The 27,709-nt window shown below is 37.7% G+C and overlaps 1 protein-coding gene and 1 long non-coding RNA gene across 13 annotated transcripts in view; one reads left to right on the top strand and one right to left on the bottom strand.

The window, feature by feature from the left end:
* The window catches only part of LOC105195215 (probable phospholipid-transporting ATPase IA), a 37,281-nt gene that overhangs the window by 4,389 nt on the left and 5,183 nt on the right, over positions 1-27,709 (top strand). For 8 of the 12 annotated variants that reach the window (XR_005574785.1, XM_039449307.1, XM_039449304.1 and 5 more), the window contains exons 1-20: positions 3,000-3,263; positions 12,432-12,783; positions 22,187-22,422; positions 22,729-22,827; positions 22,909-23,019; positions 23,108-23,355; positions 23,652-23,932; positions 24,019-24,313; positions 24,398-24,630; positions 24,711-25,087; positions 25,159-25,296; positions 25,398-25,550; positions 25,631-25,828; positions 25,911-26,010; positions 26,088-26,332; positions 26,421-26,546; positions 26,633-26,773; positions 26,890-27,008; positions 27,095-27,229; positions 27,305-27,409. Coding sequence is in view for 11 of the 12 variants with exons in the window: in XM_039449307.1 (XP_039305241.1) it covers positions 3,015-3,263; positions 12,432-12,783; positions 22,187-22,422; positions 22,729-22,827; positions 22,909-23,019; positions 23,108-23,355; positions 23,652-23,932; positions 24,019-24,313; positions 24,398-24,630; positions 24,711-25,087; positions 25,159-25,296; positions 25,398-25,550; positions 25,631-25,828; positions 25,911-26,010; positions 26,088-26,332; positions 26,421-26,546; positions 26,633-26,773; positions 26,890-27,008; positions 27,095-27,229; positions 27,305-27,409 (3,941 nt within the window). In the remaining variant the exon portion in view is untranslated. Of the gene's footprint in view, positions 1-2,999; positions 3,264-9,710; positions 9,879-12,431; positions 12,784-15,074; positions 15,273-17,853; positions 18,859-22,186; positions 22,423-22,728; positions 22,828-22,908; positions 23,020-23,107; positions 23,356-23,651; positions 23,933-24,018; positions 24,314-24,397; positions 24,631-24,710; positions 25,088-25,158; positions 25,297-25,397; positions 25,551-25,630; positions 25,829-25,910; positions 26,011-26,087; positions 26,333-26,420; positions 26,547-26,632; positions 26,774-26,889; positions 27,009-27,094; positions 27,230-27,304; positions 27,410-27,709 lie in introns of those variants that run through there. The other 4 variants (XM_026130924.2, XM_026130926.2, XM_011160535.3 and 1 more) reach the window with 4 other exon arrangements.
* On the bottom strand, positions 605-9,516 carry LOC120357788. Its single transcript, XR_005574786.1, has 2 exons — positions 9,379-9,516; positions 605-1,187 (listed from the first exon to the last, which is right to left on the bottom strand). It is a non-coding gene; the product is annotated as an uncharacterized LOC120357788 (long non-coding RNA).

Raw genomic sequence — 27,709 nt, 5'->3', positions numbered from 1 at the left:
TTATTTGAGCAAGAGCAAGCGGAGACTTTGATCATATAAATAATCCTTTTTTTCAGCGCGATGTATCCATACTCTCCCATGCGGTATAGCAAACCCGCAAGTATAAACGACGTGTATCGATGAAATCGTGGCATCGTTTCTTTCCATTCAGAAAGCCTAACCCGCGGCCTTGCGCGAATAACTACGCTCCAGATGATCGATAAAATAACGGCCGTTGTGTTAAATCCGGAACGCCGCGCGTACGCTGCCTCGCGCGCGGAATTCCCACGGTAAGGTTTGAGCGGATTGCGTTTCCTTAACCGCTTTCTATTCTTATTTTAATATCTAATGAACGTTTAATGAACGAGGTAAAAATAGACCGATACAATAGCGCGTTTCTCCAAACGCGGTTTTTTATGCGGGAACCGAGATAATCCGCAACTGGCAACGCGACGTGAAAGAATTAAGCGGTATAATAATAATAATAATCCTATTATCTCGAGGCAGTGTCACGAAGGAGCTTTTCATTCGTGACATCATAAAATCGCTCAATCCGTTCCACAAACGTAGAGAGATTAACACCATTACACTCTTTCACGCTTATCTTCTCGAGATCTTTCTTTTCTTTTCCCTTTTATTTATGGAACACTGTCACGTGAGATTAGAACTGACTCACGTCAGTTAATGCCTGCATAGACGTCGTCTGGTGTCACGTTTCTTGCCTGGAATAGCTTGAGAGCCTTCGTCCTTTATCTGTTCTGTTTCCTCGTCGCGTTAAATACTTGGTAAATTAATTTGTCTATATGCACGTTACACGATTTCGTCCTCTATCTCCTTTATCTTACATCTTTATTTCGCTGAATGATTATTACCATACATCTTGATTACCCGCGATATGCTCTCTTGTACGTTGTCCTAAAGCAGAAGTTCACTCTAATTAAAATGTCCCATATACATCGTACCCATCCAATTACCTGACTGTTGTGTCGCTGAATTAATTAGCGTCCCCTTTTGTCCATGGAGTTTTAATATTCAGATCGGGAGTGGAGCCTAACTCTCCTTGCGTGAGCTAAACATCGGCCAACTTTTCATTCTGTACGTTCCAATTTCGTCGGTTTATTTTCGTGAAGAATGGGAGTGGCCGTTATAACGTGTTCCATGAATCCGCGCCGATGTCACGGTTATCTCTACTCTATTCGCTTTCTCCCCTGTGACAAATTTAAGGGCAGAAAAGGGCTAATTGAAGAGCTCGGTGGAAAAGAAAATAAATCATCATTATGACTCCGTATTCACATTTCTTTAAAAAAGAATAAATGTAATTTATTTATGTGAGTAAATTAATTTTTCTTGTAGAACTAGGCATAAAAAAAAAAATAAACGAAAAATGTGAAATCAAACGGTACGTGTACAAATTAACCATAAAACAAGTATAGATAGGCCAATCAAACGAACAAACTCTAGATGTCAAAATAAAAAAAAATAAAATAAAATAAAAGGATAAAGGGAAAAAAATAATAAAAGGATTTATACTATATTATTTTTTACGGGATTTATATATAGCACGTTAATTACAATTTTATTATCTTGACATCTAGAGTTTTTTTATTTTACTGGCCTATCTATATTTATTTTGTTATGAATTTGATATGTTATTTTGTATTTCTTTACTTTTATGCCTGGTTCTTCTATTTGGTTCTAAGAAAAATTAATTCGTTCGCGTAAATAAATTACATTTATTTCATGCTGTAAAAAAAATGTGAGTGCGGTACGTTGTGATGTTATTAACAATTTTTTTCAGAATTTATTTACGAAGTTTATTGAGTATTGATGGAGAAGATTGCGTTGAGAATTTTCTGACTAATGCAGTTTGGAGTTAACATCCTCTATTTTTTTTCGACCTAGAACGTTACACGACATGTCGCGAGTAACAAGAAACGATCAGCTCGGTCTTTCGTGCTCTAAATTCGATTTTCCACGCGGATGAAGTATTCAATGTTTACAGAATTAAATCTGGCCTTATTCACGGCGGCGTGTCGCTCGGCATCGCCCCATGTGTTCAACTCCTGTTCCCGGGTAATCCCTATTCGTTTAAGTTGGCAATTGAAATGGTTCACAAGTGCCAGCTTTAGAAGTACTCTTTACTCTCGACAAGCACAATTAAAGTTCACTCATAACAGCCGTCAAGAAGCTGGAAAATACGAGTCTAAAAAGGTTCATTTCTTAGGAGAAACCTGTAAAGGTGTTGCACACAGAAAAATATCATTTCTACCGCTAAGAAAAGAGATTATTCAATTTACTTTTTTTCTTTTAATAAGAAACGGTTATTTTTAACAAAGAATATATTTTTTTTTATAATTGTTTTCAAATATACTTATCACAAATTTTCTAAAAACTTATCATCATATATTTTAAAAAGAATTTCGACTCTTTTAAGTATGAAGAATATTATAAAAATGTGTGTGTGTATACTGAAAAAAAAAATTTACTAAAATTAAAAAAATTGTACGCAAACACGCGTTTATTAAAATTAAGAAAAATAAACCAAAACAAATTTCTTCAATTTTAGTAAACCATGTGTTTGCATATGGAAAAATGTATGTATCTTGAGATGACTATCAAGAAAATATTCTTTGTAAAAATAACTGTTATAGAAGAAAACTGAAATTGAGTAATCAGCTTTTCTTAGCACAAGAACATTTTTCTGCGTATAGAATCACGAGCACGCGATTTTCGAAACAAATTACCGAAAGAGCGTACGTAAAATCTATAGCGCCCTGATTATACGATCGAATAATGTCGACTGTATTATAGAAATTTGTCTTTTTTCAAAATGACATTTAATAACAGTATTCTCGCGTAAACAATGCTGTTATCCGGTTAGCTCTTTGATTTACACCTGATACCAACAATTGCCTTTTATTAGCCGACAGCAGAGACGGCCAAAGGGATAAATCGGCGAGACAGGAAGGCGATTGTGCCGACGTACTTTGTGTGGTTTTACGGGGTGCGGCCGGCGCCGCGGATACTTGACCCAAATGTCCGATAAAAGCCTCCTCCCTCGGCGAATCGCCGGGCGGAATGTTGAAAAGTCGCCGCTCGGCGTGCACGCACGAATTTCGCCCGTGACGAGCGTCGTGCCGCGAAGTTGGTGTCACGCGAGCCTCGAAGCCGCTGTGAATTTAGATCCGCTCGGGAGTAACGCGCGGGTAGTAAAGACGTGTTGCACGACGGCGACGGCGGTGGCGGCGGTGGCGGCTTACATAATCGTCGACGACAGAAGTTTCGTAAGTGTTCGGCTGCCGTTTATCACCGCGCGTGCACGAGCTCGCTTGAATCGAATCACAAGACAAATTTGTGCTTCCCGCTCTATCGCGCGACCTCGACTTCGATTTTTCCATTCTCGCTTGATAACGAGAGACGTATCGCACGTGCGATCTTAGCCGTGGGAAAAGAAATTCACTTCAAGTTTTTCAAATCCCGATGCTGTCCATTTTCCTTGGTCAGTTTGAAAACAGGTCGCATATAAATCGAAAGCATTTGATATATCATCTATAAAAATATACAAGTCATACGTCAATAGAAAAAAATAGCAATTCGAAAACAGCCACTACACTCAGAGAAAAGTTTCTTCGATTTAAAAAAATATTTGCTTGAATTAAAGAAATTTGTGCAAAGTTTCTTTGATTTGAAGAAATTTCTTGGTTATTCTTTTTATTAGAATGAATGGAATATATTAAAGTAATCAGAACAGCTAAATTATTTTTTACATTTCTGTCTGTACTTTCTCGGAATTCAAAAAATTATTTATTTAAATTAAACAAATAATTTATTTACTTTGAAAAAAGCTAATGACGTTATTTTTTGAAATAAAATAAATTTCTAATTTTCTCAAAGGTACTTTCACTTTAACTTGAAAGAACCAAGTTGAAGAAACGATTTCTTCAATTTAAGCATAACTTTTTTTCTGGATGAAGAGCAAGGGTGGCAGCGCTTAATTCAGCTTTAATTTGAACAATTACATTTTAAATAAAAGAATACATCTAAAGTATGATACATGTTTTTTGTTTTTCTTCAGTCATAGATATAAAAATTAAATGACGTAAAATTTTAATACATAAAAACATATTTATGATTTCGACGGACCATTACCTGATTTGGTAGACCAGTTTAACTGGATTCAAAGTTATTAAATAATTTTGCATAATTTTGCATCATTTGAAATGTCTATAGCCAAAAAAAGTTAAATAAAAAAAAATTATTCAAGTATACATACATTCGCATGATAATACGAATTTATACTCAAATTTAAAAATGCTAAAGAAATATGTTTCATTAAATATTAAAATGTACCTTGAAAATGTTTCGAAATGCTGAAAAGTGCTTTATAATAATTGTCTTTGTGTTTTTGATTTTCTTTATTATTTTATCTTTTTTAAATCAAATTCACAATGATGAAAATATTATGTTTTGCAAGATAGTAGTTAAAAATTCGCGATGGAATCGTCGATATCCGACTAACGATCACATTCGTCCTCGAGTAGCGGAGTCTTTGCGCTCGACTAATTTCGTCCTCTGTCAGCTCCTCTGGTAATGGCAAAGGTCGTACGGTCTCATTTCGAGGTAGGGTGTGGCGTTACGTGCGGGCTATCGATGAATTCGCTTCATTATCATTCGCAAACACCTCCACGTGTAACGGCACACACTTTGCCGCAAGCGTAATCAATGCTCGTACGCGACGAAGTTGACGGCCGCGCCTCTTCGTGTCATCATCCGTTCGATTTGAGGGAAGATTTTGTTTGATCCTGGCCGAAGAACATTCGCTTGTAGAATATTTGAATTCCGTGCGGAATATCATTGAAGTAGGATTCGTGAGAAGTAGGTATACGCGAAAGATGTAACTCTCTTTGGGAATAGTCGTATTTTTTTCCGTAAACGATTACTTGGAATAATTTTTGCACCTCTGTTTAAATAAACGCGCTTCAACACTTTGTCAGTATTGGACACGCTCAACGACATATGGGCGCTCGAGAGGAGCTTCGTTCCCCCCGACCGGAGATGCACAAACCCTAAGCTAGCGACACGTTTTCGTTTTTTTGCCCCACTCTTTTTTTCTGATTCTAAGGGTGCTATTACACGTGTGTCGTACGATAAATGTTTTAAACGTGTTGATTGGCTGCAGAATAGAAAATTTCTCGAGTCTCTAGAAATTTTCTATCCTGCAGCCAATCAACACGCTTAAAAAATTTATCATGCGACACGTGTAATATCGGCCTTACGGTTGGCGGAACTCAATCATTCTTGCATCATTGTTGTTCGGACGCTTCTTGAGTGAAAATCTCGTTTCGTGCGTGCACGCTCTCGAAGAAAGAACGATCAATTCCTCGTAGATGCAAAACCAAAGGCCAGGACTTGAATACCAAACTAGTTACTCTCAATATAACCACGAGCTTTCTGGTGGCAGGTCTCTCTCTTAGGTTAGTGTTTGTTTGAAGATCGAAAGGATCTTACAGATACGTTTTGCAACCTCTCACTGCTCGTCTTAAGACTATCGGGATCTTAAAGACATTCGCCGCGCCGTTCCTTCGGGGAACTCTCCCCTGATAAATATTTTTGATAGAAAACAATAGAAAACGATTCACATTTGTGAATTCACAAACCAAAATACATATTTAAAACAATGTAATTTTTACTCTATCATTTTCTATCGGAAATTTTTATTAATATGAATCGTTTTCTATCGTAGAAAATAATTTGATAGAAAATGATTCACAATAGTCAATTCATGAACCAAAATCCATATTCAAAACGATAGAATTTTTGCTGTGGAAAATTTTTATTAGGGTCGTCTAAGGATCATCAGGATCTTCTAGACAGCCGCTGGTCCTTAAATGACCGTTCGTCTAAATATCACCAGCATCTGAAAGACATTTTTCTTCTCTCTTTTGAATCGAACATTCTATAACTTTGGCAATTGATTCTCTTCCCGTCAGGGGAGGGACCCTACGGGTCAAGCCTCCTCACTCAGGTAAAGAAATCTCGAGCCGCTCGGACCTTCGAGTGACAAAGACTCTGTCTCTGTCTCTTTCTCTCCCCGTCATATAAAGTTCTTTATGTTGTCTTTGTTTTTTGCAAAGTCTATTTATTTATTATATAAATATAAAAGTTATATGAAGTATTTTTCAATAAAGATAAAAATAAATGTTTATGCAGAATCGTGACATAAACTTGTATTGTATAAACATAAAGATATTAATAGTTTATCGTATTATATTTTTCAATTTAAATCTTATTCAAAAACTCATTATTTTGAATTTATAATGTACACTCTTATCATATTTGATTGATTTTATATCACACGTTTTCTACATCCCAGCCAGTTTCATCAAACTGATGAATATATGAGTCTTGTACTTGTTTCTGGTGTATAAATTAGATCTCGGAACGAATCTTCGAACGATGGGTATGGATTTCGGATCAATAAAAAAAATTTGCTGTTACTCGAGTTTCCCTTTTCCGACGCTGGAGTGTAATAAAACACCCCCAGGTGACTATTCTCGGGTTAAACGACGACGCTCGATAATACGCGGCAAGGGTATCGCTCGTTAAATCGTTGCGTTATATATGTTGAAAGAAAAAATCGTGCACGATCCTATGGACTATTACATTTTACACGTCGCGTTTATCGTGTCACGCTAATTACGTCGGCGCTTATTAGCGTCGTGCCGGAAGCGCGGGGACGGTAATTTGCGATCGCGCTCGCTCGATAGCTCCGCGGCGAAGACAATTACGTCCGCGCTGCATCGCCGAGTTTGGCGCGTCCGCCGCGTCCAGACAACGGAGAAGGTGTACGAGAAAAGACGGTACTCTGGGGAGCCGACATTTCCGACGACGATGACATTCTCAGAGCATGACGCTTTTTTACCGAGGGACGGGAGGGTCCGTTAATGATCCGTTTCCTGGGAAAGGGCACTCTTTTATAATACATCCGAAAGAGCGGAGCGAAATGACGCACGGACCGCACTTCGCTGTCTCATTATCAACTCGATAAAATTCAATTATTCAGCACCTCTTTACCGTTGACGATTCTGGCGATCTACGATGGCCTTGTCGCCGGAAAGGCATCGTCGATACTATCGACCACTTTGCACTCTATCATCACACTTTTTGCTTCCCGTTATTCGTTGCGTTTGATGATTTTTGCGTCTCTGCCGGGAATTGTCACGGGTCCTTGGGAAGCAGCACGTATATCTAACATTCCCTCTGCACTGTTGCTATCGCGTTACATTTTAACGTAACGCGCGATTAGAATAAGGAGTCATGGACAATAATTTTCCGTTTAGAATGATGCATTTATTGCATCACTAGAGATTTAATGAGATAATAAGTCAAGGCTATATTTAGACGTGATGCACACGAAAGAATAATCGGTAAGATTTATTTATGAGATATCGTTTTTTTTTTTATCAAAGGCACTGAATAATGAATCTTGGAAGAGCTCAGAAGATTAGTAATATCGTACAATTCGATCAATGAAATGTCTAGCTTATTAAGTCGAAGGTCTCACGTCACGATCAATGCTTCCATTACCCGGGTGTCACTAAAGTCGCGTTCAATCACGGCGATAGAAATAATTAAGAACTCCCGAGTCCGGAAATCAATGACTTTGGAAACCAATCCTGTTTGGCAAATTCATTATTAATGTTGCAACTATTTTGTTCTACAGAATTATATTTCAGGGAGAGCTTTGCGCTTCCTTTTCGAGCAAATAAAACTTTAATACATATTATTCTTTAAAAAAGGCATGTAATTTTGAAGTTTTAATAAATTTTTCCCAAGCAATAATCAAACTACAAGAGTAATGAAAGTTTTAATAATTCTCTCGTGTTGGGAGAGATGTCTCTTCAATGAACAAAGAAATTGGTTGAAAAAACTTATACATTGATAATATTACAATGTTTGCAATACAAATATCGTAAACGTTTCGACTTAAATAAAAAATTGTTTAAAATAACTTTATTAAGTAAATTATTTTTAACTTTTAAATTCGTTGTTAATCCTTGATTTTCATGCTGAGAAGGACTGAGCAAGTCGAAACGTCGTGCACGATATTTGTATTGCAAACATTGGAATAAATGTATTAGTTTTTGTTTGTTCAACAAGTTCTTTTGCTTGTTAAAGCCATATCTCTCTCTAACACGAGAAAATTACTAGGAACTTTTCATTTCTACTTGTGTATTTGTATTGCAAACATTGAAATAAATGCATTAGTTTCTGTTTGTCCAATTTGTTCTTTTGCACGCTGTTGATTTATGTTTGTATTGTTATTTTCATATTCATATAGATTGAGCTTGAAACGGTTAATGCTTTTAGAGATATATCTTCTTGGTGACACGAGGCACAGACATGTCAATTTAATTGTTTCGATATATTTTATTATTTTTATTTTTTCTGCGAATTACACGTTACGAGGAACGATTGTTTTTTTTCCTCTTCCATCTAGTAAGATACGATCAGTGAGAAATGGCCTTCCTAATCGGGAGGCCTGCCTTATCGAAGACGGCCGCCGGAATCGTCGTGACAGTCTCGATAAAACCTCACGAACGTCCACAAGCAAGCGCCACAGAAATCTCGATCTTATCAGGTCGAAACTTCGTGTCTTGCGTTATCGATCGTTTCGCTAACTCCTATTGGCCGTGCCCCGCTGCTGTCACGTTGGATTTCATTTCAGTGACTTCCCAACATTCCTCGAAGGAAAAAGCGCTCCTGGCCGCCGTCGTCACCTCGCATCATTTGCACGATGAACGCCCATCGTTTCCATAATCGTTAACATAAACAACGGTGACTCTTTCATACACTTACGTTCGGTAAAAAATTGTGAAAAGCATTTGGGAATACCGTCATGATTCGCTAATGAAGTTTTACTCGCAGTGTCGACCAGTGCGCGCCGATAGTCGCATGCGGTTTTTTATTTAGTGACAAATAAATGTGCCTTTTTCCTAATTGTGATAGAAAAGAACTTTCTTAACTACTTCAAGATCCTTCGCAAAAAAAAAATTATTTTCGTTGAACATTTATCGCAATTGTGTGCGCTGCAGTTATTGTTACTTGGATTTAAATAGATTTTAATAGACTTCAATGGACTTTAATAGATTACAGTTGACTTCTCTTGCCGAGAGTTGCATTTCTGCTGCAGATTTGAAGTCTGAAGAAGAGCGCAATCAAACATATTCCTTCTTTAAACTATTATGCTTTTTAAAACTAATTGAAAGGATTCAGAGAAGAAACTTGAATTTATCCACACGTGGGGAAGTGTATTAAGTAATAAATATCAATTTTTATGAAGTTTTCGATAGCAACTTTACATACAACGCCTTTCTCAAAAGAGTAAAGGAAAAGTACCTTCAAAAGCTGTCAGAGTTCAGCAATCTTCCAAATAAAAAATAAAGAAGCTTGGTCTGACCACTTCCGTGTTTTTACTACTGGACGACAATCGTCTTCGCTGATTGACGTGCGTTTTTTCGCGCAAGAGTCTTCCACAACTACGAGAGCTTCTGCAAGATAAAAATCCATCGCGAACCGTTAAAAATTTATCTTCCATAATACGATATCGAGATGATTGGAGTTATAGTGATTAATCCGAGACCTACATTGCTATGTACATACACTGTATTGCGTATACGCATGTGTTGCTGCCGAAGTGTGGTGCGCGATGTTTAATCAGACAAACATCGGTGCAGCTTGCCTAGGCTTTGCTCCGATAAATTTCCCGGGTGATGAATCGCTGGCCGAGTCAGTCGTGGATTGACGCTAAGGCGAGGCAACAATAAGTACAACGGGGAACGGATTGAAGCTTCAAAACGAGGCTCAAAGTTAAGCCTCGGACGATACGTTTAACAGTAGTGAGTATTAATCGCGTGATTATAACGATAATGACCTGTCTAATCCATCTCGGAGTGGTGAGCGATTCATCGTATCCGCTGGCAGGTGATCGCTCATAAGTAGATCCGTCAAGAATAATTACCGTGAATTTACGTAATTCGCAAGGTGCAGCCGGTGATAAGCCGCGAAGACTTACGTGCGCAAGCGGAAACGTGCTTGTTTGTGCAAACAAACTCGAAATTCACTGAAAAACACGTTATTTTTAATTTACCTGAGCTTTTTCCCACTGAGACACACTGTGCACATTGGCTTATGTCACTCGATTACTCAAGACGAGTTGAAGTTATCGCCGCGTTTCTCGCGCGCGTCCGCGAAATGAGATATCCGCGAAGAGACGTTCGTTTTTGCATATTTTGCGCTTTTCTTTACCGCCTGATGTCCTCTATTTTTTTTATCTTCGCGCACGTATATTTGTCTGGCCTCGACGCACAGTTGTTTCACATGCCGCGTATTTAATGCAATCAGCAATTTACAGACGTACAGAAGAGACGCACGTGCGTGGCACACGCGATGCTCCGACCTCCGGTGTTGTTTTTTAATTTCGACGCACGTAAAATTGCGTATGCATCAGAGCACAAGCCTTACGTAACATACATCTCACCTACATTGAAAAAAGAGTTGGATAATAGCTATCAAATGTTGAGTGAAATAATGCCAAATTTGATTAATGTAATAAAAAACAATTTTATTTTTCTAAATATTTAGCAGATATCAAATTTGGTTATATTAAATAAATATGTTGTAAATATTATAAATTTGATGCTTGCTGAATATTCAGAAAAGTAAAATTGTTTTTGGCTATATTAATTAAATATTTAATTGGCATTATTTCATTCCACTTGATAACTATTATCATACTCTTTTTTTCAATGTATCTCATATAAAAAGATTTCGTTAGTAAAAATAAAAAAAATATATATATGCGGGTGCAGAATCGCACGTGCAATTAATTTCTCTTGATTCAGAATAAACGAACGTGAACGAAGGCGAGCAGCAAATAATTTGCTTCAACGAACAGTGTCACCAGCGATCGCGAAACGAGTTGTTTATTCAGTTCGCACCCTCGTTCGAAATGCGACTCTTTCGTCGTCGCGAAACAAAAAATTCACCTTTCCGCCGAGAACACGCGACTTTTCTTACGAATTCATTAACGAAGCGTGCGAGGTCACCTTAATCGAGCGCTCGTTACTTATTCACCGTTAAACACCTCGTGTACGTTCCGTCATAATGTTCCCGCTTATATTCGTAGTATTATAAAAATTAAATATGCATGTATTTGTATACCCTCATAAGTTATCTGCATCAAAGCGGCCGCCAATGGTCGCGCAGTATATTATCGTCGTGTTTGCCATCAGGTATGAGTCACCGACGTCATGTCACTTGTACTGTCGTAATTCTACGGTAAACCTGATACTCAACCTATCTTCACATTTATTTTTAAGTAAAAACGGTTGGCGAGTTTTACGACGTATTGGTTCAAATGCCTGCAGTCAAATTTGAATATTCTTAGAGTCCTCATACGTTTTTGTTTCGTTTTTGTACAATAGGAAAATAAAAAATTAAATATTATAATATCTTATAATATTTTTAAGGTTTTCACGTATTCAAGCGAAAATATGAAACATCTAATTTCCAACATCTTTTTAATTTTATTTTGCTTTTCGTTTGGAATCCGTTCTATTAGAGAAGAAAACACGACAAAAACGGCGTAAACATTTTAAAGAGTCTCAATAAAAAAAAAGAAAAAAAAAGAAGATGTCTTAACGGGAAGAGTTAACGCTCGCTTGAAAATGTTCTATAGAAATCACAGTTATCGAAGTTTTCCTGGCGTAAGGAACATCGGTAATTCTGATTTCTATAGGATACTTATAGACTTTTGTCCACCTGCGTGACTCAACAATTTCGCTTCGAGCATTGTCAATTCTCCAGCTAATTCAGGGAAACGAATAAATCAGGTCACCAAGGTTCAATCAAAAAGCTTTACCTTGTCGAAACGGAGACTCGGAAGGAGTCTTCGATGTATACGTCGTGTACGTGACGCGAAACAATCGCGGGGTGAATGAACCGTGACGTAAAACGTAAACGTTGCGGTTTGAGAGATTGATACGATTCCTTTCAGGGTCGTCGGATATTCTAGGTATGTGTCATTGTTACCTGTATGATTATGAATTACTCATGCGATTAGTGTATCATTGCAAAGTAATGCCGTCGTTGCGTCTTTTAATCAGGTGTGATCTAAGATTCTAATTGCATAGTAGCGGCTCGAGTGAGTGTCCCGAGAAATATGCGAGGAATATTGTGATAGATGTATATAAGTGTCGATGAACATAACTGGTTGAGATATTAAAATTAAGTCTTTAAAATAGAACGCGACATTTCTTTCCATTTTTTCTCTGCCATTGAAATTGATTATAAATAGACCGGCGCATTGATAACTAGTAACTTTTTGGGTATTCTCGGTGAGGTGAAAGGTCACGAGTAAATCGATCGCGTCGTCGATTTTGTTATTGCAGGCGCCGGCACAGCCGATGCAACCAGCCAGGGGGAACCCCCGGGTTCCTAGTCCTGAGCCGTTGCGACCGTTCACCCCGCCGGACCTCTCTTCCATACCCCACATGGACGACACACCCCTGCACAATGGCAGCGGCAACAACAACCTCGGCGGTGGCAATACGGCCAACCGGGCGAACGACGGCGGAGAGGAAGAAACCACCGGGCCCTATATCGTCGGTAGTCCCATCGATCTCGGGGATATCGATAATGTCGACAATATCGGCCTCCGTCTGGACCCGATCACGCGCAGCAGTAGACGGAGAATGCGGGAGCACATCGAGCTGCAGGAGACCGGCTCGCCGGATTCCGACGGTGAGTAAATTGATTCGTCAGTTAATTACCTATAATTAATACGCCCTAGATAATCCCTAAATTGCTGTCGAAGCAAAGTTTTGCTTTTAAACAGAACGGCAAGTTGTTGAAGCTCGTAGTTCGGCGGCTATCAGTGTTCAACCCATGTTTTCGCTAACAACTTCGAGATTCTGTAATTTACGAGAATTGAGGTCAATCTAGAGAATTCTACCTTAATTAAGCCTACGCACTAAAAGTTCTAATTTTCAATGTACTGAGAGAAAAGTATTTGACATTTATGATTGCGAATGATAAAATAATTATGATTGGGAGCTCTATTTTTATATTATTAGTGCTATAATGTTACAATCTTATGTTTATAGTTTTACCAGTTATAATGAACAAATTTTATTATAAATTGTGATAATTTCAAATACTAATACAATAAAATATCAAGATATGAATAGTAAAAATAAAAAATAAACAGTGTCAATTTGTTAAAAGGTTAGAAAAGAGCGATAATCTAGATATTAGTGTAGAAATATTATTATAACGAAGAGTTTTTACATGTACGTTTCGGGCTTACCGTTTTATTTTACTCCATTCTCTTTTGATAATGTAATTTCCACATGTTGATAAGGGGCAAGTAAGCCCGAAACGTACATGTAAAAACTCTTCGTTATTTTTCTACATCAACATCTAGATTATCGCTCTTTTCTGATCTTTTAATAAATTGACACTGCGTATGCATATACAGAGCTAGAATTATACTTGTTAAAAAATAAACATTTTTATATAATAAATTCTATCATAGTTATAATAAATATAACTATATTATTAACATTTACTTACTATTTACGTAATAATAATAACTAATACTATATAATTAAAACAAATATTATACATTAAGAAAAAAGTTGATTTGACTAAGTTTTTTAATTTGATTAAATAAACTGCAGTTTAATTAATTTACATTTTTATGTATTTAATTAACTAACGTTATTCATACATTTTACATAAAATACTTGAATTTCAGTTTAAGTATTTATATACAAACAAAAAAATAAATTCTTAAATGTATAAATGCTTTAATGTAAGAATATTTTCTATGATTATATTCATAGTCTATATTCTTTGGTATCTAAATGACAGACAGAATTTATATCTAAACTGTAAAATTTAAAAAAATGTTCTGTGGCTTTTCTATTCATGCCAATCATACTAATTATCATAAATGATTGTATAATTGATAATGAGATCTCAATTTTCTAGAAGAAATGCTAAAATGTATCACTATAAATTCTATATGTAACAAACTATTTTAGCACAGATAGAAAATAGTGATTTTGTTGTGATACGTAGAAATAGTAGAAATCTATCTGCATTAGCACAACATTTTTTTATAGTGTAAATATATAATTGGCAACAACAAAAATGACTATGAATAGAATTAAATCATGTTAAACATTTTTCTCTCAGTATGCAAAACGTAACTTCAGCGATATTGACGGTATTCGCCAAATGCCCTTCGTTTAAACGGTCGGTAGATGGAGGTGGCCACTCTGTTCGCTGTATCACCAGTTTGTCCTTGGCCTATCGATGCCGTTTATATAGCTGTCACGCCATCGCACGCTTCTCCACGCTTCCTCCGGAGCGCAACCGTTGTGTTCCGGTCGGTGCTGACACCAACTTGTTGCCGGCGATGGGCGCATGCGTTTTCACGAGATAGCACGTGAACGTGGTTGACGCATTCGTCCGGGCCACCCCTCGGCAGCAGTGCCGCATTGGCTGCAAGCGTGAGCCTCGCGCAAGAAACGATTGCATGATTAAAAAAAAAAGCATGACGAAAGCTGTTGAACCGCGAGATCCAGGTCTCTAGGAGATCCCCATCTCTTTTCGTACATCCTCTCAGATTTTAGAAATTGATTCTGATTCTATTTGCGATTGGAAAGCGTTTTTGGTACTCGCTCCTTGGTACCGCAGGGTTTTCGCGATTGCGAGCGCCGCGTCCCACCATTCTTGAGATTCGGACTACAATAAACGCGGAAAATATGTCACGGTCGATCCAGCCCGGTGTCCTGCAGTACTGAACGCGTGCCAAGCGCTAGGGGTAATTTCGCAATTATGGTAGCTCGAACGAGCGTCCCGCGGGCGCCTCGGTGTCGCCGCGTCGCGACGATGCGTAATCCTCCCGGGTATCGTGCGGATTTCCCGGCGGCACGATCGATGCCGGGGCGGCGCGTGTGCGCGTTAACGACGCACGTGTACGTAAAGCATTGACGGACGTGCCGTGGACGTGTCGTTTTCGTCGTTGTTGTCGCGCCGCCGATCAGGGGTGTGGCGAGGGAGGAGGCTCCTTCCGATGACGTAGACGCACTTGTTTCGGACGATCGTTATCCCGGCTCGAACGAGCGAGAGAGTGGACCGCGTATCGCGTCGCGTCCCTGTGCCGCGGAAACTGTGCGTGTGCGAGTGCGTGCTTGAGACGGGTCCGTTTTTGGGGAAAAGAGGTGCGAAGGATCGATTGCCGGACCAGCCGGATGCGCTGGCTTTTCCCCCCTTGGCAGGAGAGCTCGTTCGATCGATCGCCGGACGAGACGTCCAGGATTTTAGCGTCGCGATCTTTCCGGTTTGAGGCAAACGCAGAGATACTTCGGGATCTGCGTGTAAATTCCTCACGGACGTGTCGTTGAGAAATACGATACGCTTTTGTCTATTCGTCTGTCGTGGAAGACAAAGATCGTATCTGTTGAACGAACGATTGGTTCGATGTTTGCTAAACTACGCAAAGCTAATTTGCGAGGGCTGATATTTCCCGCAGTTTACGCAGTTACGTGAAGACGAATTAAATCGGGCGATCTTCCCAAGAGAATTTATCTCAGCGTTAAACTTCGACGGAATCACACGCGAATAAGATGTTCGTTTTATAAATAATTCTGATTCCATCACATTCACTGCCGGTGACACAATCTTCTCTCAACTTCACAGGATACATATATAATATACTTATAAATATAGCATAGATGTAAAATTCGGAAACTACGAGGAATAAAAAGACATCTCAAGGCAAACTACATTCTTCTCAGAATTAAATTTGTTAAAGCATCTTCTCTTATTTTATTTCTTCTTGTTAATACAAAATAGAATATCCAAGATGTATCTTTTAACATCATCTTTTTTTTTACACGATGTATTACAAGTATAATTTATTATTCTATTTTCCTCGTTACTTGTATTGCTGTACTTGTATTGTAATTAAAAAATAACGACAAAAATCTGTCATTTTTAATATATTACATTAAGTATTCAAGATGATGTATGTAAAGTTTTATTGCGATGTAGAGATTAGTTGTTCTGTAAATATACAAAATTTATTTGCTTATTTGTTAACGAAACAATTAAGTTCATAATTCCAATGAAGCTTCGCATAAATCATCTTGAATACATAAGTATTTATACAAAAAATTTAAATTTTTTAAATAATTTGTCATTTTCAAAGTAATTTAATTAATTAAAATAACTTATAAATTAAACCGTAAAAATGTGTTAGTAAATAAAAATATTATTTACATAATTTTCATATACATATATTATATACAATACACAGAGAAAAAAGTGCTGTTGAATCAACAGCATCAGTCTAATGGGAAATATTTTGTTAAATCAATATTAGTATTAACAAGTATGAAACAAGAAGATTAAAAATAAAGACAACAACCAATATAGTTGAATGAGTAAAGTTTAGTTGAATCAACTACATATATTAACGACAGTCGTGATTCGACAATTGTTTGAATCAAACTACGTTTTAATTCATATTACACTATTTTTTTCTCAGTGTAACTATAAATATTAACACATTTCCAATTTAATTTTTTTTTGCAAGGACTGTACGTGTAATACATCCTTAGACGCATCCATCTCCATTTTTTATAATCATTTGATTAGCTAAAATCTAATATATCGCCTACGGCATACAATTCTTTCATTTTCATTATTTCTATTTTATCTAGTAAAGCCTTTTGTGTCTGTTGATTTATTCTCGCTTACTCTTTTTTTTTATTACTACTTATTGCTGATTACGCGAAAAAGAAAATGAATTGCAATAGCACGAATCTGCATGTGATACGCTAAATTTTAGCTGTGTTGTACAACAGAAATTTAATTGCCGTACGCAGCTTCTGCTGCAATTGTAATCTTTTTTCTTTATATACCCAATTGTTGCACACAATTCCCAAAGTCATTTTATTCTTCCTCCTTACATCTTTTTACTATTTCCATCTTATTTTCATAGTAAGAGAAGATAATTAATCATTCTTAGGAGAATGTAGTTTGCATTGAGGAGTCGGTTTTTTTATTTTATTTTTGCACACCAGCTTTCTCGTCGTGTTTTACGACGTGCTTCGCAAACGCGAGGCCTGCGAGGCCGGTAGGCGGAATGTGAGCCGCGACGGAAATGCTAATCGCGTCGGTTTAGCACGACGATCGTCCGATAAGCGGGCGCGAACGTTTCGCGTGCGAGCGGAGGACCGGGGACGTAGTAACGTCAGAGATTACGCGACCGCCCACTATCGCGTAACCGCATTACGCAATCGTTATCTCCCGGACAAAAACGTATGTGTGTACACACATAGCGTGGCCTCGTAGTGCGTCGCTAAGTTTTTTTTTTTTAAACGTGCGTGGGCGGTCGGACAATCGATAAATTAAATTGCGTATTCGTCGTTCAATACTCGCGAGACGTTCCGAGGATCTACGCTCGATTTCCCGTCGATGTGTTCGTCGATTTATCGTCACGCGTACGGGACCCTTGTAAATGATTTGGCAGTCACACACACACACACAAATTTGCCCAACCTAACGTCACGCTGCACGTATGTATACAGGGTGTACCGCTTCCGTCGCCTTGATCTCCTAACGTTGAGTCAGTTTTTTTTTTTTTAGCAATTAGATTTAATTTTCTGAACGAAGAAACATTTATTGTAAATGTATTATAAGTATTTGCTAGATATAATTTTATTTCTCTGTTTGTTTATTATTATTATTACATAGTTTTCTTACTGTTATTTTATTACGTAATGTAAATATATATTTTTTATAAAATAGTTTCATTAGATTTTACAATCGTTATTATTTTAGATGCGTACATTTGTTAAAAATATTACCGGATCAAGTCGCATAGGAAAAAGTCAATGAAACGCGCGGACACCCAGTATAAGATGCAACCGCTGCGCTGACTGCGCAGCGCTGCAAGCACGTGACACGTGACAGAAACGTCGTCGTCGTCGTCGTTGTTCGTCGATATGACTCGACGCGATGCATCGGTGCGGACCGATGCACTTTTTCACCCATCTATTCAGGTTAAAACGTTCGCCAAATGTTCGCCGAGAGTGCGTGGTAATCGTAGATAACCTTGTGTCGTGACAACTCAACCGCTATCCGCGGAAATCGTTCTCGGAGCTCGACATAACCTCCAAATTTGCCACCGCGACAAGTGGAGGCGCGGCGACGTAGGCGACGGCGTCGGCGTCGGCGTCGGGCGCCCGCCCGTCCGTTCCCTCCAACCCCTCGAATGGAAGCGAACGCGACGCGCACCGACGTCGTTGCGCGGCACGTCGCGCGCGACGATCGATGCAATTAAAGGGGGAGAGTTATTCATCGGGGTTTTACAGGCGATCCAAACCGCGCCGCGGACCCGACGTCGTTCCCGTCGTCTTCCTCGCCGTCTTCCTCGCTGTCGGTCCCGTCGGTTTCCCGATGCGGCGACGCCGCTGCTGCTCCGATCCGCTCGCGGCACGGGCTGCTCTGGTCCGGATTCCGCACGCGTGATAGAGAAAGGGGAGACGGTCGTCGCGCGTCGCTCATCTACGCGAGGGAACTGATATGACTGAATGTCAATCGGCGAGGGCGTAGCGCGCGTGCAGACATGTGAGATACGTGCGTGCGTGAGAGCAAGAAAGAGAAATAGCAACAGATAGATCCGGCGAAGCGGTAGGTGCGAGAAGACGCGAGCGATCATGGAAGTCGCCGCCGCGAAGCTGGTGCAGTGGTTCAACGAACTCAGATCCCGGGTGCATCTCTACCTCCATGCCCAGACCCGTAAGTCGTCTCCGGAGGAGAGCGCGCGAGATGGAGTCGATCGAAGTGAAGTTAGTAAAGATCGTGGGAATGCCTGTCATTGTCGCGAAACTGACTGACCGACTGACTGATTTCCACACTGTTTCCGTAACAATGCTTTGACAATGCTTGCCAGAGAAGTCCATTTTTTGCGCTTAAAGACTCGATTCTCTCGCGCAATATTGTTCATATATTAATACGTGACGTCAGAGATCAGAGGCGAAAAGTGACACGCAGTAAGTGAATTACTGCGTACAAAGTATAGCTTTATTTTTTTTTTTCTTAAGTTTTCCCTTAAAAAAATATGTAGAATATGCAGCAACCTGAAACATTTGTCCGATATGCCACGTACATGCAATATCTCGCTGAGAAATTTACACATTTAAAATAATTCTTCTCTATGTATTTAAAAAATTATTTTAAACTTTTACGTCATAAATGTCTCAGTTTGCTGTATATTTTACAGATTTTACGGTTATTACGAAATTACGGGCGCAACGTACTTTTAAGGGAAAACTAAAAAAAACGAAACTGAATTATGTATAACGGATAATTTACTGCATATTTCTCGCCTCTGAATATATAAGTATTTCGTTATGCAAGCAATATTGCATTGCGAAAGAGCCTTAATTTTCCGTCAATTTTCGCGCGACCATTGAGACTATAATACCACCCGTGTTATCTCGTAATGTAAAGTCAATAATAGTGGCGCCAACTTGCTCGAACCAAGAAGTTTAAAGATGTCCTTCATTTTGATCTTGAAGAACGTAAATTAGATACATGTAATTATACACATACAAATACAATCTATAGAACTTAAAACAAAAGTAAATATAAATACGCCGAAAAAATTATCGAATTCATTTCTTTCTAAAAAAAAAATATATATATATTTTTTAAACAAATGATTTAAATATAATGTAACGCTAACTTTAAAAGACCTTCCTGAAATATGTATATATAAATCTAAATAGAATTTATATGATTATTGCACAAATATGCAGCATTATTATGTGTATATTTTATACATAGCAATATATGTATAATATATAATTTTTATAATAATAATATATCATGTCATTGGGAATTGAAGTGCAATAAATCGTAAGTTTCTGCACGTCGAAGTCTATCTCTCTAGAGTCTAGATTAGATTGAAGCATTGTAGCTAAAAGTACTCATCTTGGATTATTAATTGACTTATTACTTGGATTATTAGTTGGATTATTAATAAGCGCACTTATCTTTCATTTCTGTGGCAACCACTTATCTTTTATTCCATTGACGTAACTGTATATTCTCGTGTCGACGGCAAGTGATCTAAAATTGTGAAAAATCTGTTCTGAGAACGGAAAGAGATGTACGTCGTCCTTTTTTTAATTCTGTGTATATAACGAGATGTATTATCGAGATGTATTATCGACGTTTACAGTAGCGCTGAATTATTGACATGCACGAAATGTCATGTACTTTAATATATAGACGTTAACTTTAGATGTTAGTTACACATTTAGATATTAATTTGAATATATAAAATACGTAGAGATTTCTTCTATTTTGTCAGCAAAATCAAAATATGTCTAATTGATAAATTCAAGATTTCATTTCTTTATTTTAATTCTTTCTGTTTCTTTACGTATTGCCAAGAAAAAAATAAAAGAAGGTGGCTACGCTCAGAGAAAAGTTATGTTTAAATTGATGAAATCGTTTCTTTAACTTAATTTTTTTTAATTGAAGTGAAAATACTTTTGAGGAGAAGAAAATTTATCTGATTTCAAGGGATAACTGTCAAGGGTTAGTAGTCTTTTTTAAAATAAATAAATTATTTGTTCAAATTATTTGTTTAAACAAATAATTTTTTAATTCAAATAAAGTGCTGACAGAAATATAAGAAATAATTTATTTGTTTTGATTTTAAAAATATATTTCTTTTATTTAAAAAAAGATTTGTTACTCAACCAAATTATTTCTTTAATTTTAATAAAAAGAATAATCAAAAAATTTCTTCAAATCAGAGATTTTCTTTCTGCATTGCAATGCAGAAACTTCTTTAATTCAAACAAATATTTTTTGATACAAAGAAACTTTTCTCTTGATGTATATATAGCAAACATCTAAAACATTTATGTTACATATATCTATAGCAAGTATGTAAAGTCGGTCTTGCGTCTCTGCAATAAACGGTAAATTACGCATGCACGACGATAAACCGAGGCCTCTTGCGTAAATCCCGCGGTGCGCATCGGCCAGAGGTGCTACTCACGGCCGTATTATTTACCTTTAAAGTTTAGCGAGTCACACATGATATTTTATATATGATGCTTTAATAGCGGTCATTTGCTGAGAATTGTTCGTGTCGCGATGCAACTGTTAATTCACCGTTCGTGGACGGCCTATAAATATAAAAGAAATATCTGAACGCGATACGAATGTATGTCTTGGGTATAATAACGTTTTTACGATTGGAATCTTCGATAAAGTAGCGTGACTTTATTCTTTGCATTAATCTTTCTTTCGAAGGGTATATTTCTGTACAATCTGACGAGTGCAGAAATGCGAGTTTAGAGACCGTTTTACAAATATACCTGCGGGAAATGTAAAATTGTCAATTCTCTTTCGAGATGAATTGAACGAGTGATAATCTTCCGTAAGAGATTTATTGTTTGCTCACAGAAAGAAAAGTTATTACGGAACATGGTTTGCTTCAATTATTGATTAAAATAAATATGTGATTAAGTTGAGACTTCAACAATACAGACACATAGATATATTTATAACTACAAGGCATATGGCTTTATATATGAAGAAAATTTTCTTGTAAAATTAACTTTTGTAATTATGAGATAACGTGATATTTTGAAAAATTTTATGTGATTTTCACTGATTTATTATTATTTACTAGAATAAAATTTCTTTTGCTAAGAAAAGAAATTTTTAAAAAATTCAGAAAGAAACATGAAAGTACAAGAAGCCTTGTTAAATATTAAAATATGTAATATTAAATTAAAATTAAGTAAAGAGTAAAGAATGATAATTCAAGGCAAAGAAGATTAGTTAATAAAATTTATAAAAATTAAAGACTTATAGGACGATTTTTTCCCAAAGAGATTTAATCATATCTTCAGGATCGTATTCACAGTAATGTCTCTGTGAAATGGCAAAAAGGCCATGCCATTTAAATGAGCCATTGTGCGTAAATAATTTTTAAAATCTTAAGAGTTTAAACCTCCCGTTGCATTACTTCAAATAAATGTATTTACGTTTTGTGCGACAAATGGCATGCATAAAATCGAATGGATCTCGTTTGTGACAGTTGGTCCGGTAAGGGCGGAAAATGGTGGCTCACAGGGCGATGATCAACCAGCCGCGCAACAGAATGACGGCGAGGAGAGGATCATTTTCGTCAATGCCCCTCATCAGCCTGCGAAATACAAGAACAATCACATTACTACCGCGAAATACTCGTTTCTAACGTTCATACCCTTATTCCTGTTCGAACAGTTTCGCCGTTACAGCAATTGCTTCTTCCTGTTCATCGCACTCATGCAGGTAAATTATACATAGACATATTACAAGCATTAACGTGAAGTACAACGAGCGGAAATACGGAATTCTTTAACAATTAGTTTCACAATTAGTTATACAATTTTTAACAAACAATTATACTATTTGAATTTTAAATTTTCCGAAACTTTTTAAATAATTATTCTTTAACGATTCTTGTTCGCAATATTTCTACGAGTAGATTTAAAATAAAAAATAAATAAATTTCTCGTTGAATTTTGTCCTCGAAGCTACATTCGGAATTTGCACTATCGACGGCGTTTAACACATTCTTCTCTAATTTAATTTTAGCAAATACCAGACGTATCTCCGACAGGACGCTGGACAACATTGGTTCCACTGATTTTTATTCTCAGCTTGTCCGCTTTGAAAGAGATAGTCGAGGACGTTGTGCGTATATTTTTTACAATTTTATTGCGATTTCCTTATCGCGGCTCATGTAAATGAGAGAGGTATTTGCCAATTTTTTAGAAGAGGCACAGAGCGGACGATGAAATAAATATGAGTGAGGTGGAGGTACTGAGGGACGGACGCTGGCAGTGGATACAGTGGCGCGCAGTGGCTGTCGGCGATGTGGTTAAGGTTGCTTCCTGTTTTCCTCAAGATCATTCATGTGATAATAATTAATTGTCAGTTACCCTGCTAGAATCATTCTCTTTGATATGTATAGGTTCACAACAACACTTTCTTCCCCGCTGATTTGATTTTGTTGTCGTCGTCGGAGCCACAGGGTATGTCTTTCATAGAGACCGCTAATCTGGACGGCGAGACGAATCTGAAGATCCGACAGGCCCATTCCGACACTGCCAATCTCTTGGATACCGCGGAATTGACGAATTTTCGCGCTAACATCCAATGCGAACCGCCCAATAGGCATTTGTACGAGTTCCATGGAGTCCTACGGGAGACCAATAAACAGTAAGAACATAAACGTGCATGTGCAAAAGACACTTTCAAGTATATTTCCTTCTCACTGTACGCTTTCCGTGCGCCAATCCATTGTTATTTGATTTCAATATTAATGAAAATCCTCTCTCACATCTAGATCGCTTCATCCCTTGTATCAATTCGTTATCCATCAATTTATAAAGCTTTAAATGTCTGTTACGTATCATATTTTGAAAATGCCCTAGCATTCGCTAAAGCCTTAACATCTACATATCGTGTGATAGTTAATGCGTCGTTACGTCACAAGCGGCATTGTTCTTTCGCAGGAGTGTAGCTTTAGGACCAGATCAATTGTTGCTCCGAGGCGCGGTGTTGCGGAACACGCGGTGGGTGTTCGGTGTAGTCATCTACACGGGACACGACACAAAACTCATGCAGAATAATACCACGACAGCGCCGTTGAAACGATCTTCCCTGGATCGGGTGATCAATACGCAGACATTGATGCTATTTTTCATACTCCTTCTCTTATGCATTCTTTCCACGATATTCAATGTCGTATGGACGAACGCCAACAAGGATGGCCTCTGGTATCTGGGATTAAAAGGTAAACACATATGGCATATACTGTGCGCTGTCGTACGTATCTCGAAAGATGCTTGAACCTCACAATCTCTCTCTTTCTCGTTACAGAGGAAATGAGTAAAAACTTCATTTTCAATCTACTGACGTTCATCATTCTCTTCAATAATTTAATACCAATATCGCTGCAAGTAACGCTTGAGGTAGTGAGATTCGTTCAGGCCACGTTTATTAATATGGACATAGAGATGTATCATCCGGAAACGGATACCCCAGCGATGGCTCGTACAAGTAATCTGAACGAAGAGCTTGGAATAGTTAAATATATATTTACGGATAAAACCGGCACTCTTACGAAGAACGTCATGGAATTCAAGCGATGTTCAGTCGGTGGAAGACTGTACGAGTAAGTTCCGTGTTAACGATATACTTTTCTCTATTGGAAACTGGTAAGTCAAATACTCATTTTTTCCAACTGTGAATATTATAGTTTGCCAAATCCTTTGAACGGTACGTCCGACGAAAGTACGAGCGACAGCAGTTGCGAGTTGATCAAGGATATTATGGAGGGAAGGTCCGTGCGGGACTTGTCGAATCCTATCGATAAGAAGAAGGCGGAACATGCAAAAATACTTCACGAATTTATGGTCATGTTGTCGGTTTGCCACACAGTTATTCCCGAGAAAATAGACGATTCCCTATTTTATCACGCTGCGTCTCCTGGTAAAAATCGCTTGCGAGTATTCTTGCTTAGCATAATGTGTTTTTAGCGAATTACATTACACTTTTCCTTTTTTCGCTAGACGAAAGAGCACTGGTAGACGGAGCACGTAAATTTAACTACGTGTTCGACACGCGGACACCCAATTACGTGGAAATCGTAGCTCTAGGCGAGACGCAGCGATACGAAATCCTGAACGTTATTGAATTCACCTCGGCGAGGAAGCGTATGTCGGTGATCGTGAAAACGCCCGAGGGGAAGATTAAGATTTTTTGCAAAGGCGCGGACTCGGTTATTTATGAGAGATTGATGTCGGCTTCTTTAGAAACTAGTGATCTTGATTCAGAACACGTGGACGATTTTCGTGAGACGACTCTTGAGCATTTGGAAAATTTCGCCACCGACGGACTGCGGACGCTCTGTTTCGCCGTCGCGGATATACCTGAAAACGTTTATCAGGTGTGCATTTCATCTTGTTTTGGAAGAACAAGTTAATACATTGTGCAATAACTTTTGATAACTTTTTACAGTGGTGGCGCGAGTCGTATCATAAAGCGTCGATCAGTCTTAGGAATCGCGAAAGTATGCTGGAACAATCTGCGAATTTTATTGAGAGTAAACTTACGTTATTAGGAGCGACCGCAATTGAAGATCAACTACAAGATCAAGTATGAAACATTATTAATTAAACAGTTGAACATGTATGAAACTCTATATTGTCTTATTGTCATGTTATTATATTGTAATTTGTTATAATGTATTACTTTAGGTCCCAGAAACGATACAGGCTTTTATACAAGCTGATATCTATGTCTGGGTATTGACAGGAGACAAGCAAGAAACCGCCATAAACATTGGTTATTCGTGTAAATTAATAACGCACGGGATGCCACTTTACATTATTAATGAAACTTCTTTGGATGTAAGTAGGTGATTATCAAAGTTTTAAACCTCTGAGTCGACCTAACGTAAAATGTCTCACTTGTGTAATATGTCTCATAGAAAACGAGGGAAGTCATCATCCAACGCTGCCTTGATTTTGGGATCGATTTAAAATGCCAAAACGATGTAGCCCTGATTATAGACGGCAGTACGTTGGATTATGCTTTGTCTTGCGATATTAGGATGGAATTCTTGGAATTATGTTCAGCTTGCAAAGTCGTCATCTGTTGTAGAGTGTCGCCGATTCAAAAAGCTGAGGTAACATTTTAATTTTAATACGTTTGATTTAATAATAATTAATCGCATTGTTTTGACTTTCAAATACTTTGATGCAATTTAGGTGGTTGACTTAATCACGAGTAACAAGAAAGCGGTAACTCTTGCAATCGGAGATGGCGCAAACGATGTGGCTATGATACAAAAAGCTCACATCGGCGTCGGTAAGTTTTATCACGCCTATCGATTTTAGAATATTTTTTTTATATCATTGTAACACTGCGACTTTTGTCTCTTGCAGGTATTTCGGGTGTAGAAGGTCTTCAAGCAGCCTGTGCCTCGGATTATTCCATTGCGCAGTTTCGTTTCCTGAAACGTCTGTTATTCGTTCACGGCTCTTGGAATTATAGCAGAATGTGTAAATTAATCTTGTATTCGTTTTACAAGAACATTTGTCTGTATGTTATTGAATTGTGGTTTGCCATCTATTCCGGCTGGTCCGGACAGATTCTTTTCGAAAGATGGTCCATTGGACTTTATAACGTGGTAAGTGTTTAAGAGCTATAGTATAAGTATAACATTGTCCTTTTTTTTGCTAAGAAATAAAGTTAAATTTCTAATGATTTTGGTGTAGGTTTTCACCGCTGCGCCTCCTCTAGCTATGGGTCTCTTTGACAAAGTATGCTCCGCGGAAACTCACCTGGCTCATCCGGGACTGTACGCGACGAAGAATAATGGCGGATCATCCTTCAATATTAAAGTAAATATGAATAATTAAATTTTAGAAGAATAATAGCATAATTTTAAAAAAGATAAGCCGTTAAATATACCTACATATTTAAATAGGTATTTTGGGTATGGATTATAAATGCGCTAATTCATTCGTCGCTGTTGTATTGGTTGCCGCTAATGGCCTTGAAACAAGACGTAGCCTGGGCAAACGGTAGAGACGGTGGTTATCTTCTATTAGGAAATTTTGTTTATACTGTAAGTATATCCTATATCTTCTAGTTTATATTGTTAATATATTTTATAACATCTTTTACATTGAATAAAATTTATGAAAGTTCTTATGAAAGAGACATGTCGTGCGGTTGCTCTAGTATGTTGTAGTAACGGTATGTGCGAAGGCGGGTCTAATAATAAACTCGTGGACATGGGTCACCCACTTGGCGACATGGGGTTCTATAATACTCTGGTTCTTATTTATTTTGATATATAGGTAAGATTCTCTCACGGCGCAAATATAAGATTCCTAACGCGTATTCATAGCGCGTAATATATTTAATACGTTCTTGTTGTTCGCAGTAATTTTTGGCCCGTCTTGAACGTCGGCGCTGTGATGTTGGGAAATGACAAAATGTTATTTTCTTCGCCTGTCTTTTGGCTGGGACTTATATTAATACCAATCGCGGTATTACTACTAGATGTTACAGTAAAAGCGTGAGTACAATTGCTATTAAATATTCGTGCGATATGGTATATTTTGTACTTATATGGCGGTGGTTTCTGTGTTAGGGTGAAGAATACGGTTTGGAAATCCGTAACGGAAGCAGCCCGAGAGAATGAAATTAGGAAATCCGATCCTGGTGATATATTCAATAACCAAGATTACAGAAGCTCGTAAGTACCTTTATTTCTTTTTTCAAGGGCTAACAAAATGCAAGATTGCATTTTAAGTAATAGAGGAGGTGCTTCCTAATATTTTATTCCAATACCCGGTGAAAGACTGTATTATTATTATAATCGACAATTTAGGCTGCCCGAAAAACAAAGTATCGTTCATCTATTTATTCATTAATTTGTTTCGTTATCTTTGAAAGTGTTAACATATAATGTAGAAAAAAATTGTATACCCATTACTAATGCATGCACTGTTCTAATAATCATATGTTTTTTTTGTTATATTGACTTATCGAAACT

This window comes from Solenopsis invicta, chromosome 5, assembly GCF_016802725.1.
Source record: "Solenopsis invicta isolate M01_SB chromosome 5, UNIL_Sinv_3.0, whole genome shotgun sequence".
In the NCBI taxonomy this organism is placed as follows: Eukaryota; Metazoa; Arthropoda; class Insecta; order Hymenoptera; family Formicidae; genus Solenopsis; species Solenopsis invicta.
This window is presented reverse-complemented; position numbering and strand designations above follow the sequence as displayed.